This window comes from Coptis chinensis, chromosome 6 (genome assembly GCF_015680905.1).
Source record: "Coptis chinensis isolate HL-2020 chromosome 6, ASM1568090v1, whole genome shotgun sequence".
In the NCBI taxonomy this organism is placed as follows: Eukaryota; Viridiplantae; Streptophyta; class Magnoliopsida; order Ranunculales; family Ranunculaceae; genus Coptis; species Coptis chinensis.
In genome coordinates this window covers 71,342,234-71,355,176 of record NC_141461.1, presented here as the reverse complement: position 1 = coordinate 71,355,176, position 12,943 = coordinate 71,342,234, and the positions used below count along the sequence as shown (strand labels likewise).

Below are 12,943 nucleotides of genomic sequence, written 5' to 3'. Positions count from 1 at the left end.
AACCAATCAAGAGCGCCATCCTTGAGACCGGCCGGAAATAATCTGCAGTGGAGATGATCAACTTCGGGTGAGTGTAAAGTGCCAAACTCGAATGTAGCGAGCCACATGTCGACCGTGGCACGCGTCGCCATCGCATACATGGGAAAGCGTGGTGGATAAAGTCTTGTGGAGAGGGTTTATTGAGGACCTCTAATTTGAGCGGAGACGCGATATGTCTTAAGCATCTTGTGCACAATCGTGTCGAATCCTTCTTTACGGCGTTGACCAATCCTTTGTGATAACTCGTTAATCTGTTGATTAACGTCGTTGATGCCGTTCTCTGCTCCGTTACCGACTTGTTGCTGCTGGTAACTATCCACCTGAGCGCGTAAAGTAGCATTTTCCTCCCTGAGCAAGGAAATGCTCTCATTTGTTATTCTAATTTGGTGGGCAAGGTCTTTGGACTTGAGCTTCGAGGCTGTCCATGCTTCGTGGGCTTGAGAGTTGGGGATGGATGCACTGATTTAAGGTGGTTCTCAAGTAATCGAAAGCACAGACGGCGCCAATGTAAAGGCGTGTTTTGGGTTTCTTGTTGGGACCGAAGTTCGCTACGGTTTAACCGCCCCACGATATCCTCTTGTTGGTTTTCTTTTTCTTTTCCTTTTGGGAGAGAGGAATCAGGCCCGACGTAGTTCAATCAAGTGGTATTTATAGGTTTAGGGAAATGTCAATCTAGAAGGCACGTGTGTCTATGGTACACGTGTAAGGTGGAGATCGCGAATGAGTGTTGAGCTGGTTATATTATAAGTCGTGTGCTGATTGTATTTCCTGCTTCTTTAATAAAATTCTATTCCCAAACTCATGTAACAGCGATTCTTCTCACACTATTTGCATATTTCTAAGATAGTAACGTAGACATGAAAAATACAGACAACATAATCGATCTTAAGCTGGTAAGTGGTAACATACTAAGTGAAGTTGATAAGTTTAGCTGTGACAGACAATTGGGTTCTAACTTGAGTGTATTTTAAAATGGACAAAATAAGAACCTGTTGCAAATAGATTTGACTTGGCTTGGTTTTCTAAAACTAGTGATAATTCACACTCTTTGAATGTGACCAACTATTTTAATTTTTTGTCCAGGCTATAACTTTGGAAACCAAAGGTTTCACAATAATCAAAGAGATTTAAGTTTCATGAGGTAACTCATGCCTCATGCATTGTCTAATGGCGTGAATCAAATAAAATTGAGCAGTACATTTTTCTTAAGAAATAGGTGATAGCAACCAATGTAATATGTTCAAAAAAAACAAAACAAAACAAAACAAACAAAACCTGATAGCATCTTGAGATCCCTGGGAGTTGGTAGGAACCATGAGTCAAAGCTTCAAGCAATAGAGAATGGTCACGAAATCCGTAATCCAGCAAGGATTCAAGTTCTACGACATTAATGTGCCTCTCTGGTTGCATTGCGAACTGCATTCCATTGGAAATCTCTTCGGAAAAATCAACTTTCAAACCAAGCCAGACTTGAAAATGTTACGCTGCCGGTTCACCTCCTGCGGTGAGATAGGCACCTATCAGTCCTTCAACAACATCAGCAATTACTTTAGTCTTCATGCGCCTTGATCCCATGACATAGAGCTGTCCTGAAGTGCTGAATGAAGCTTCAACCAACCCAGAAAGTCCAAGGTTACCAGGAACAACCCAACACTTCGGATCAAAACACTCATAACGAACAAAACCCTGACATTGACAAATGAGTCACTACGCAGGCAGTGTAAAGGCGTGTTTTGGGTTTCTTGTTGGGACCGAGTTCGCTTCTGAGCGAACTGCCTACGTATCCTCTTGTTGGTTTTTCTTTTTTCTTTTCCTTTTGGGGAGAGAGGAATCAGGCCCGACGTAGTTCAATCAAGTGGTATTTATAGGTTTAGGGAAATGTCAATCTAGAAGGCACGTGTGTCTATGGTACACGTGTAAGGTGGAGATCGCGAATGAGTGTTGAGCTGGTTATATTATAAGTCGTGTGCTGATTGGGTGTTGGCGAGGTTACCCCTATTTCCCGGTGATGGGAAATACAATCAAGATTTTGGTAATGATTACCCTTGGTGGTGATCATTACCCGAGGCGTTCTGCCTTTAGCCATGTGCTCGTACCGAGATATCTTCGTTCGTACCACCTACCAGAAAGGAGCTATTCGTAGGTCGTTCTTGGAGGTCGATGCATTGAAGTCGCGTATGCAATGTTTCTTAGAGAGCTGCTTCATAGATCGGTCCTGGAGGTCGTTGTATTGAGATCGCTTACGTTTCGTATGCAATGTTCCTTAATGGGGATATTGCTCCCCTACAGGCAGTATAATAATCACTATCTCATCGACATACAAGCTACTAATAAAACAATAGACAACTCCATTGGATCTTCTATTAGGTATTATGTAACTACGTTGCACAGTACTGGTATAGTTGACGGAGTCAGATTTTAACTCCAGTACAACGTTGCATTTTTCACTAGCCCAAAAAGGACAATTATCAACTCGACATAAAGTTCAGATTAGATGATATGTAATTCAATTGGAAGCTGGAACATATTATAAGATAATAGTGAACGAACAACTGGAAACTAAGAAAATAGAAGACTAGATGTGTTGCACATGAGTCAGGGTTGGACAAGTCTGATACAAACCCTAACAATAAGTTGCATATTACACACAAAATAGATACACCCTACTTTGAAACGTACAGTTAAACATTATCTCTCACAACAGTTACCAAGTAATTTTGTCTTACACAGAACTCTGTAATGGTACAGTCATTTTATCTATCACGGAAAACAACAGGAGTAAGATAACAGTGTTGAGGAAATGGGGAAACATAGTACCTGTAATTTGTGTTTGCATCCAAGCTTGCAAAGAGCACTGTTAGAAACCATTCTTTCTCTGTGACCCCTAAGTAGACCCTCATGATGATTTTTATTCCTTTTGAATAACTGCTGACCAACAGCATACTTTAGGAAAGAGTCTTTAAGTGTCTCTAGTGATTCCAGAGAAAATTCCTCCGGACATTTCTTTGTTGTAATAGCTTCAAGAATCTATCATCACCATATGAGTGGCACGAACAAAAAGTTAAGTTTTAATTCGTTATAAGTCCAGATGCTGACACATGTTTGCCGTATTACATTCCACTAACAAGCACTACAGAATATTTCCGAGGAAGGAAAAACATGGGTACCTTCATGGTTGGAATCTGAATATTGCTAATAAGATGACCAGTTTGTAGTTTTTTCAGATGTAGAGCAAGAACTATGGACTCGATACGATGCATGATTGATGGAACCAAAGAGTAAGACTTCAGAGTACCAAGGGAAATGCAAGTCATAATTATCTTGCAGAGTTACGAGGGCAATACTACGTAAGCAGCGGTGGATTCTGCAAAATGACACTGGATTAGGCAAGGAGTACAGAGTATAATAAGTGTAAATCTGTAAGAACAGTTGTTTCATGTGTAATATATATAAGCACAGGAAACCTTAAAAAGGTAGTTGTTTCAGTCTGAATTTTCGATACATTTGTTTAAGCTTCCACAATTTGTAGTATTCCATGAGCTTGGATGGAAACTAGCCATCTAATTTCAAGGATTTAATGTAGAAAAACTTAGAACTTATGGTTAATCAAGCTTATCATTTTATTACTTGGCATTTCTTCTATCCTAATGACTTCAATTCGCAAAGTGTTGGATCACCATCCATTTTCCTACTTGAAATTACGTTTTACCAATCACAATTTAATTAAGTCAGTAATGCACAACATCAGTACGTAGTGATATAACAAACAAAATGACTAATATTACCTTTCTCTTTTGGATAACTCAGCCTCCTAAGACAATTTTGCACTGTAAAGACATGCCTCCCTCTAAGTAGAGTTTGTCCTTCATGTCGCAGCTTGATACCATGCCTGCCATTCATACTAGAAGTTGGATCTCGTTTTCCTTCTCTTTTACTTTTAAAATACACAACAAAGAGCAGATTATATATAGGATGTTTATAACACAAACAAAGTGACATTGGAAAACAAAGGATAATGATCATTACTATGCGACGGACAGATTGCTAACATGGTCTATATGACCATTCATACCCTCTACCATCTTAGTCGTCAACCCACCACGTACAAACAATCATGGCTCTGTTTTATAGTGTGTGCGTGTGTGTGTGTGTGTTCATGGAGCCAGATTAATGTGACACCTTGTAGTGACAACCTTCTTGAGATAAAAGCTTACTGTGTAAGAAGATGACCCACTACCATAACGATCATCTCTATGTGGATTGCCTGAAGGCATGTGCTAAAGGGGGCACACATGCATAAGTTTTCCAAACATCAGTATCACACAGGTACATATCAAATAAGTGCAGTAGGCATAGAGTAATTACAAACGATTTCCATACACTATTGAGTACTCACTTAGATTTATAATATTCCTTATATCTATGAGCTTCTCCCTTCGACTTCATAACAGAATTTCCATCAAGCCCATCTAAGAATCCACTGATGCAGTAAACGTATCCATTATGAGGTGTGACGACTAATGAGTTCATAAGCATGCCCCTACAAATCTCCTTATCTTTGGTGTGTACATAATTCAAACAACTCTTTTCAGGGCAATGACTCCTGTGACAGTTCAATGTAAATAAAGAACTAATACAATCCCAATGTATATTTGGAGATTTCCCATCTGCATTAGTAGATGGTAGTAGTAAATAGCTGATCCTTGGAACGGTGTCATTTTGCTGGTGCTTGTCCAATGCATCAGCGGACCTATTCCATTTCTGGTTAATAAGCGACCTTAAAAGAGCAACCTGGAACTTTGTAGCAACAGAAACCTGGAAGCAAATATGATTATAATAACAAAATAATGATCTGAAGTGGTTGATATTGTGATAACCTTAAGTCACATCATGCATTGCGTCCGAGAGTAGTTTACCCGTTCAGGACTAAGAAGAATGGTACCAGCGTAAACTACATTTACCCCTACTGAACCCTTATTGGCAAATAACTTAAAATCCATATGCGTGAAATCATTTCCCAAATTACTCTTTACAGCAAGTATAATATTTTCAAAGGAAACATCATCGTCAAAATTTTGCTGCATTTCGATTGTATAGCAATGGTAGATCTCCTCAATGTGAGATGGCCAGTTCAAAACCAGTTCTCGTGGATAATAACTTTCTTGTTCCTCATAAGATATATCCTCTGTATGATAAACAAATGAAACGTAAAAGTTAAACAGTATAAAATCAGACACTTGCAACTTTGAAGTATTCTGAATGGAATGAAACCTTTTTCCCAAGATAACTTAATGAAAACTGTCGGGGCAAAACGTTAACCCGACACTCCCGATGTGATGGTGCTTCTGAAGGCTCGAAAGAGATGGGGGATTGGGATTTTTGAGGAAGAGAGACTGCACCAACGTTCTGGTTGCCTACGTACCCAGTGAGGAATCCGGGATCAAGTCTCTTCAAAATGTAGTTCTGGAGGATGCAGAAGCCTCCGTATATATAGCAATCTCCTGCCTTGGCGGCCAAGAAAGTGATTCTCGAAGATTACATTCTTTCATGAATCCTATCATGACTCTATCTAAAATAGGATCATTCTCTAAGATTCCATTCTATCCTTGTGCAAGATCTTATCGGATTGCATTAGGATCTTATCGGGTGACTAGATCAGAATGATCCGGACGAATTGGGTCCACGAACTTGGGCTACCCGGATGGGCCCTAAACCCGTTGTGAACTCTAACGGATTAGAGGACCGGATTATCCAAAGTGTTTGCCCCCAAACTGGTCTGTCGCTGGTCTTACACCCGGTTCATAGTCCGAGTATACTTTGGACCGGAAATATGACGTAGTCCCCTGCCTTGGCGGCCAAGAAAGGGATTCTCGGAGATTGCCTTCCTTCACGAATCCTAGTATGATCCTATCTAGTATGATCCTATCTAATATAGGATCATTCCACAAGATTTCATTCTATCCTTGTGCAAGATCTTATCGGATTGCCTTAGAATCTTTTGCTTCCGCGGATCGGATTATTGGATCAGAATCATCTGAATGGATTGGATCCATGGATCTGGGTCACTCGGATGGGCCCTGGACCTGTTCTGAACTTTGATGGATTAGAAGACCGAATGATCCAAAAGTGTTTATTTTGGCGACCAAATCGGGTCGGTCGTGGTGTGGGCCCATATCCGGTCCATGGTTTGAGTACACTTTGGACTGGAAATATAATGTATGGTACACACATTGCCCCTTCTTCAACAGAGGAGCAAACGAAGATGAAGGTGGTATGTTGAAGAAGAAAAATGATGGAAAAAACCAAAATGATATAATAAGGAAAGTGGAACGTGTAATTGAAAAAACAAGAAGTATGTCATAGAGATGGACGAAAAAATATGAGAGAATCGAAAGAAACAAAAGTGGGAAAAGGGAAGGGTATAAATGGAAATTATTGAAGAGCTAAGCTTTACCATGTAAGTGTGCTTTAAATTTTCACTGAATTCACTTATGTAGTTGTCACTAGATGTGAAATAGGTAAAACTGTGTATGTCTAGCTTATGAGATTCAAAGAATCATATAAAACCCATAGCTTGAACAGTTGAATGAGTAAATTGAGTGACCAAATTAGTGATATGGTTATGGGAGATGCTAACTTGGCCTAAAAATAAACCAAATGAGTGGAAAAAGAACTGACCCGGCTAGCAAACTGCTGACCCGGCAAGAAAACATATTGACCCGGCCTGAAAACTAGTGACCCGGCAAGAAAACAGTCGGACCCGGGGCGAAAAGAGATAAAATTCGCCAGATCCATATAAAAGTAGGCCTGAATCGGCCTGTATACCGTCGGAACCAGGTTGTATACTACTGAACCGGTCAGGAAAAGCCAGAATCAGCAAGAAAAACGCCTGGACAAGCGGTAAAACACGTGACCCGGCTGAAAGAACCCAAACCGGCTGAAACCGTCCTGAACCAGGTGAAAAACGCCTGGGCAAGCTGGAAAACTGCTGAAAAATGCCGGAACCGGTGGCAAAACTGCTGAACTGGTTGTAAAAATGCCAAAACTGGCTGAAAAACGCTAGAACCGGTGGTAAAAACGCTGGAACCGGTGGGAATAACGCCTGACCCGGCTGGAATATGGCTGGACCGGATGGGCAACTGCTGACCCGGTGGCGAAATGACTGAATCGCTGCGCCGGTGCCGGTCGCCGGTGGTATAGGGTAGTGGGTTGGTTGGGCTTATTTTTTTTTTTTCTTGTGGGCCATGAATAATGAGTATAAGTTGTTGGGTGAAGACCTCATAACCCACATCAGAATGATATATAAGCGTGGCAATCATCTGTAAGAAAAGTGGACGAATGTGAAGACCCATTTGGGTCATCCCGTGTGAGAAAGGCCAGCCATTCGGTCTAATAGCCTGGTAGAGACTATGCCTTCCAAACTAAAGTTAATGACTGATGAGTCAGAAGCCCCATTAGGCGTTGAATATAATGCCGACGAACCCCGCATGAATATTTCCTGTGACAGTAAGTGTAACATGTATTCCATTTCCATATTCATTATCTCCATCTCCAATTATAGTACTGAACACGCATTATACGTCCAGATGCATTATAGCTTGTGTACTGAAGTGGCCTCATGAATGCAGGACGACGCATGAGCCACCAATTCAACGATGGGTGCCAGGAGATAACTTGATAATGGATCGGACGGTGACGAAATTAACAGCTGAAGATGTCCGAACGAAATTCAACATTCCGGATTACATTGGGATTCGAAAACCGCAGATGAGGGAAACGTCGTTAACGGATGCAGTGAGACCAGGTGAAGTTATTGTGAGTTATAATCAACCTCTCTTCGGTCTCCGGTTTCCATTAAATGAGCTATTGGTCTACTTGTTATCCATGTGGGAGGCTTCACCAGGTCAAATGTACGTAACATTTTACATGATCATCTCTCGGCTGGAAGCGATTTGCCAAGCGTACAACTTGCATCTGAACTGGGAGTCTATCTACTACCTCTTAGTTCCGGAACCTATTCCCTCCAGAGGCCGTATTTGCCTTCGCATGACCTCGCAGGGTGGGGGGTTCGAGTTTACTAGATTTCTTCGTAGCCATAAAGGATGGGACACATCGTGTTACATACTCGGTAACTGGAGGCGGCCGGAATACGAAGAAGTCATCCCGTGTACATTTAAAGGTAAATTGATCCTTTAAATGATGTCGAATTAATAATTCAAGTTTGACAACTAATCGAATTTATCATTCCGGATCAGGTGTAGATGAGATTCGTGTGCCCGAAGGGGAATTGACTGAGGAAATGTGGAGTAATCTGAACGTACTATGTAGCCTACCGCCAATGGCGTATGACTTGTCATATCCAGACGAGGTGGTCTGGTGGATACGTGATGTAATGCCAATACCGGTAGGTACCGGTCATGGTGTTGGTGGGGTGCCGAGAGCACCAGGAAGCGCAACCTTTAGTAGGAACCCTCCTCGTGGCGCTCGAATACCAAATGTGGCAAGGGAGGCAACGCCAAAGATGCATGGAAGGCCTCGCCGGAGACTGGCTACCCGACACATATCATATGTGCCACCGGTTTACTCATGGGAGCACACCGAAAGTGTGAGTGCCAGGGTTGCATCTAGTGGCCATTTGAACTCGGAGAATAACGTTGGAACGCCGCGTGGAAATAACTTTGCCACAGCTAACTCATGTGTGCGCGAGCATTGCATTTTTGTGGAACAACTTACTTTGCGACACGGAAAGAAAAACTGACTATAATTCTGCTTGCTAGGAACAGTGCCGGGTCCATCGCGAAGGAGAAATCTTATTGTCAGTAGTTCAAGGGATGAGGAGGAACCAGATGCCCCCAGAAATGATCGAGGGAAGGGTGTGCAGTTGGGAGAAACACCACCCCATATTATTCCGGCTGTTGGGTCAACTGCAACTAATTCCAGTGATTCTGGGTTCCGTGTTAGGAGTGGTAGGCCTTTAAGAGTACCTTTAGATATAGTGCCTATCAGTAGTATGATACCGACCTTTGTAGCAGATAGGTCGCGTGGATCGGATGGGCGTTCGGCGTCACATAGAGAGCGAACCCCTAATGTATCTGATACAGGAATGGAAGTACTTAATTCCACGTCATCTGGATCTCGTGGCCGCCGATCTGCCAATAGGCAATGTCCAAATCCTGATCACGCTCCCCGAGAGTCGTCACCGGTGCTGCCATCGGAAGATATTATGGAAGCGATTGACACGTTACAATGGGATTTAGACAAGGTAAACAACAACACTTGAGCTTATAACTTTATTAGTAAAGAGCAAATTAACACGTTAATATTTATATGGACTGCAGATACGGGTGTTAGCCACACGACGCTATGAGAGCCATCAGGAGTAGAATGCTCGCTTAGCCAGAGAAAGTGCCGCGGCGAGACGCCGGAGAGCTTACCGAAAAGAAGTTATCGATATCGTGAATAGCGGTGCATGAACTGTTCCTATCATAGTTTAGATTAGGTGTTCATGAATGTTTGCATGAAGTAGTTTGTTTTAACTTGGCAGAAAGAAAAACTCAGGCAATAAGTTGGATATGTTGAATGTATAACCCTCCTTATAAAAGATTAAACGGTGGTCTACCGTTGTCGCGACTATATCAATGCAACTATGTCACTTGACGAACAAGCGTAGTTACATTGCAAAGATTCTCCAGTAGATGATCATTGTGGAGACCAAAGGACAACTAGAAGTGCCTTATTAGTTTGATTAATCTGAGTGTAGCTTAGATTGCGCCACCAAGGGTAGACGCTTGGTGTAACCTAAGCAATCGCACCCAGACCAAAAATGATACATTATCATTCTTGGGTTTTGCGTTGTCGAACGATGATACCAGGTGTAGGCCACCACGCAAGCCGAAACTAAAGTGCAAGATGGCCTTCGCCACCTGGGTTTAGTAAGTGTAAGAATAGAAATTGTTGCACGCTGGAGGAAATTGTCACCGGCTAGTAGAGACATCAAGGAATCTGTCAGCAAATATGAACTATATTTTATCAAAAATATGCCCCCAAGTAGGCTTTGACACGTTAGAAAACTTATGGACGAAACACTTCGAACTGTATGGTGTGGTAGGCATGAAGAAGAAAAATAAGTAAGTGGCATGAATGATCGAATAAAACTTATTATGTAATGAGTATGTGAAAGTGGTGACATAATAATATAGTCTAAGATACTGAATTTTCTTTGGTATGATTCTGAACATCCAATCGACCATACTGGAAGTTGGAACCAAATTGGCCTGGTATGATACTTTGGTATGTTCCCCACAAAGTAAAGTAACGTAAATGGAAATGAAATTTATTGATAAGAAATGGAAGCAAAGTCCAATGTATGTGAACTTTATTGGTGGAACTAATCATAACTAATGTAAGTGACATATCTATCTTGTACATGCATAAGACCCAATTGCTTGGTTTGCAATCTTGTACGCAACTTCTTGTCATAACTGTGCTCCATAGAGTCCTGGTAAGTGATGAGAGTCTACAGGGCTTATCATTGAGCTCCTCCACCATGGCTTCGTCACGAGTCAAGATGTCGACATTCATCGCTGTAAAGGTATCTGGTTATAACCAGAGGAAGCGTCCATGAACGACAGACGCTCGAATCCCGAGGTTGCCTTGACTAGATCTGATATGCGAGATAATGGGTATGGATGCACTGGGCAAGCTTTGTTTAAGTTGTGGAAGTCAATGCCACCCCTGAGTTTCTCAGTAGGACCCTCCCCGATGTGTATTCTGGTAGCTCTTGTGCTCCGCACAGTGTTGCAGCGAGGGACACGGGAATTAGATCCCCGAGTCCCTAGTGGCTCCAGAGTGTGTGGAACAGCTTCAGACCATCCGTTTCCTCCGCTTTGAGAAAAGGATCTACGACGGCTCGATTGCCCCACCTCTGCAGTGGTGCCTAAAACATTCTCCAGGTTCTGTCGAGTCGCGACATGCCGATTGGCAACTTCTACATCATTCATCGCAGTTTGTTCAACCATGGTAACAAGGACGACCGAAAAAATAAGGTCGAGGATATCACGCTCGGAAGACCACGTGTTTGTGGGTTGGTCCCCACAGACGGCGCCAAAGAATGTCGGGGCAAAACGTTAACCCGACACTCCCGATGTGATGGTGCTTCCGAAGGCTCGAAAGAGATGGGGGATTGGGATTTTTGAGGAAGAGATCGCACTAACGCTCGTTGCCCTACGTACCGGTGAGGAATCCGGGATCAAGTCTCTTCAAAACGTAGTTCTAGAGGATGCAGAAGCCTCCGTATATATAGCAATCTCCTGCCTTGGCGGCCAAGAAAGTGATTCTTGAAGATTGCATTCTTTCATGAATCCTATCATGACTCTATCTAAAATAGGATCATTCTCTAAGATTCCATTCTATCCTTGTGCAAGATCTTATCGGATTGCATTAGGATCTTATCGGGTGACTAGATCAGAATGATCCGGACAAATTGGGTCCACGAACTTGGGCCACCCGGATGGGCCCTAAACCCGTTGTGAACTCTAACGGATTAGAGGACCGGATTATCCAAAGTGTTTGCCCCCAAACTGGTCCGCCGCTGGTCTTACACCCGGTTCATAGTCCGAGTATACTTTGGACTGGAAATGTGACGTAGTCCCCTGCCTTAGCGGCCAAGAAAGGGATTCTCGGAGATTGCCTTCCTTCACGAATCCTAGTATGATCCTATCTAATATAGGATCATTCCCCAAGATTTCATTCTATCCTTGTGCAAGATCTTATCGGATTGCCCTAGGATCTTTTGCTTCCGCGGATCGGATTATTGGATCAGAATCATCCGAACGAATTGGATCCATGGATCTTGGTCACTCGGATGGGCCCTGGACCTGTTCTGAACTTTGATGGATTAGAAGACCGAATGATTTAAAGTGTTTATTTGGACAGCCACTAGACTGGTCCGCCACTGGGCCCATATCCGGTCCATAGTTTGAGTACACTTTGGACTCGAAATATAATGTATGGTACACACAAAAACATCTAAAGTAAAGAAACACAGAAAAAATCGCAAGCAAGAAAATTAGAAAAATAATATTACGTCCAAAAGGATTGGTCAAAAAGGTTCACTATTCAATCTTCTCGGTAATTTAGAAAAGTACAATCTGAGGCCACGACATTCTAAAAATTGGCAAAAATAAATATTTCAACACAGGCAATATGATAGGAGAGTCATCAAGGATTACGTTCCAACTTCTAAGAGATTCAAATTTACTCTAGGACATGTCAGCCCAACGACAATGCACTTTATTTGTCCCACACCAAATATATTCAACTAGATACCATCCCAAAGATACTAGAATTTTCTTTTGAAGTCGATGGCTCTCTATCCCTTTAAAAGTAGTGTTTAAAGTCGATAAAGTAAAGAGCTAAAGTCGATAAAGTTAAATTAAAATTTCATTTAAATTTTAGGCTAAAGTCGATAAAAAAAAATTTAAAGTCGAAATTTATGCTGACTTTAATTTTCACTTTATCGTAACTTTAGAATACTTTTAAAATTTTAGATACTTTTATCGACTTTTAACTTCTACTTTATCGACTTTTAACACTATTTTAAAAGGGATAGAGAGCCATTGAAAAATTTTACCCTCGACAATGGATAAGAACCTTTTCGAACAAAAGACATATATTCAAGAAAAAGCCTTAAACCTTGAGAGTGATAACTAAAATTATAACATGAGAGCCATTAGCAGAAAATAATGAAACAATACAGTTACCTAAATCATTTGCATTAGTATCGTCTTCCAACCTCAACAGAAGTTTTTGGGCAGCATGGTCCTGTTACAGGAATTGGGCATGAATGTTTCCAACTTTCCACCCGAAGACATTAACCAGGTAACTGTTGAACCAGCATGGACTC

At 41.8% G+C, this 12,943-nt stretch overlaps 1 protein-coding gene across 2 annotated transcripts; it reads right to left on the bottom strand.

Annotated features, from left to right (window-relative positions):
• Nucleotides 1-1,320: 1,320 nt before the first annotated feature.
• On the bottom strand, nucleotides 1,321-12,936 carry LOC147494270 (endoribonuclease Dicer homolog 2-like). 2 transcript variants are annotated; one of them, XM_086566938.1, is made up of 6 exons: nucleotides 12,801-12,936; nucleotides 4,956-5,224; nucleotides 4,436-4,854; nucleotides 3,825-3,928; nucleotides 2,857-3,403; nucleotides 1,321-1,725 (listed from the first exon to the last, which is right to left on the bottom strand). In XM_086566938.1, the coding sequence occupies exons 2-5, from the start codon at nucleotides 5,121-5,123 to the stop codon at nucleotides 3,369-3,371; spliced, it is 726 nt and encodes a 241-aa protein (XP_086423064.1). In that variant the 5' UTR covers nucleotides 5,124-5,224; nucleotides 12,801-12,936; the 3' UTR covers nucleotides 1,321-1,725; nucleotides 2,857-3,368. The 2 variants fall into 2 exon arrangements, with proteins under 2 accessions (XP_086423064.1, XP_086423065.1); XM_086566939.1 differs by having other exon boundaries at nucleotides 2,857-3,066; nucleotides 3,207-3,403; nucleotides 3,825-5,224.
• Nucleotides 12,937-12,943: the final 7 nt, after the last annotated feature.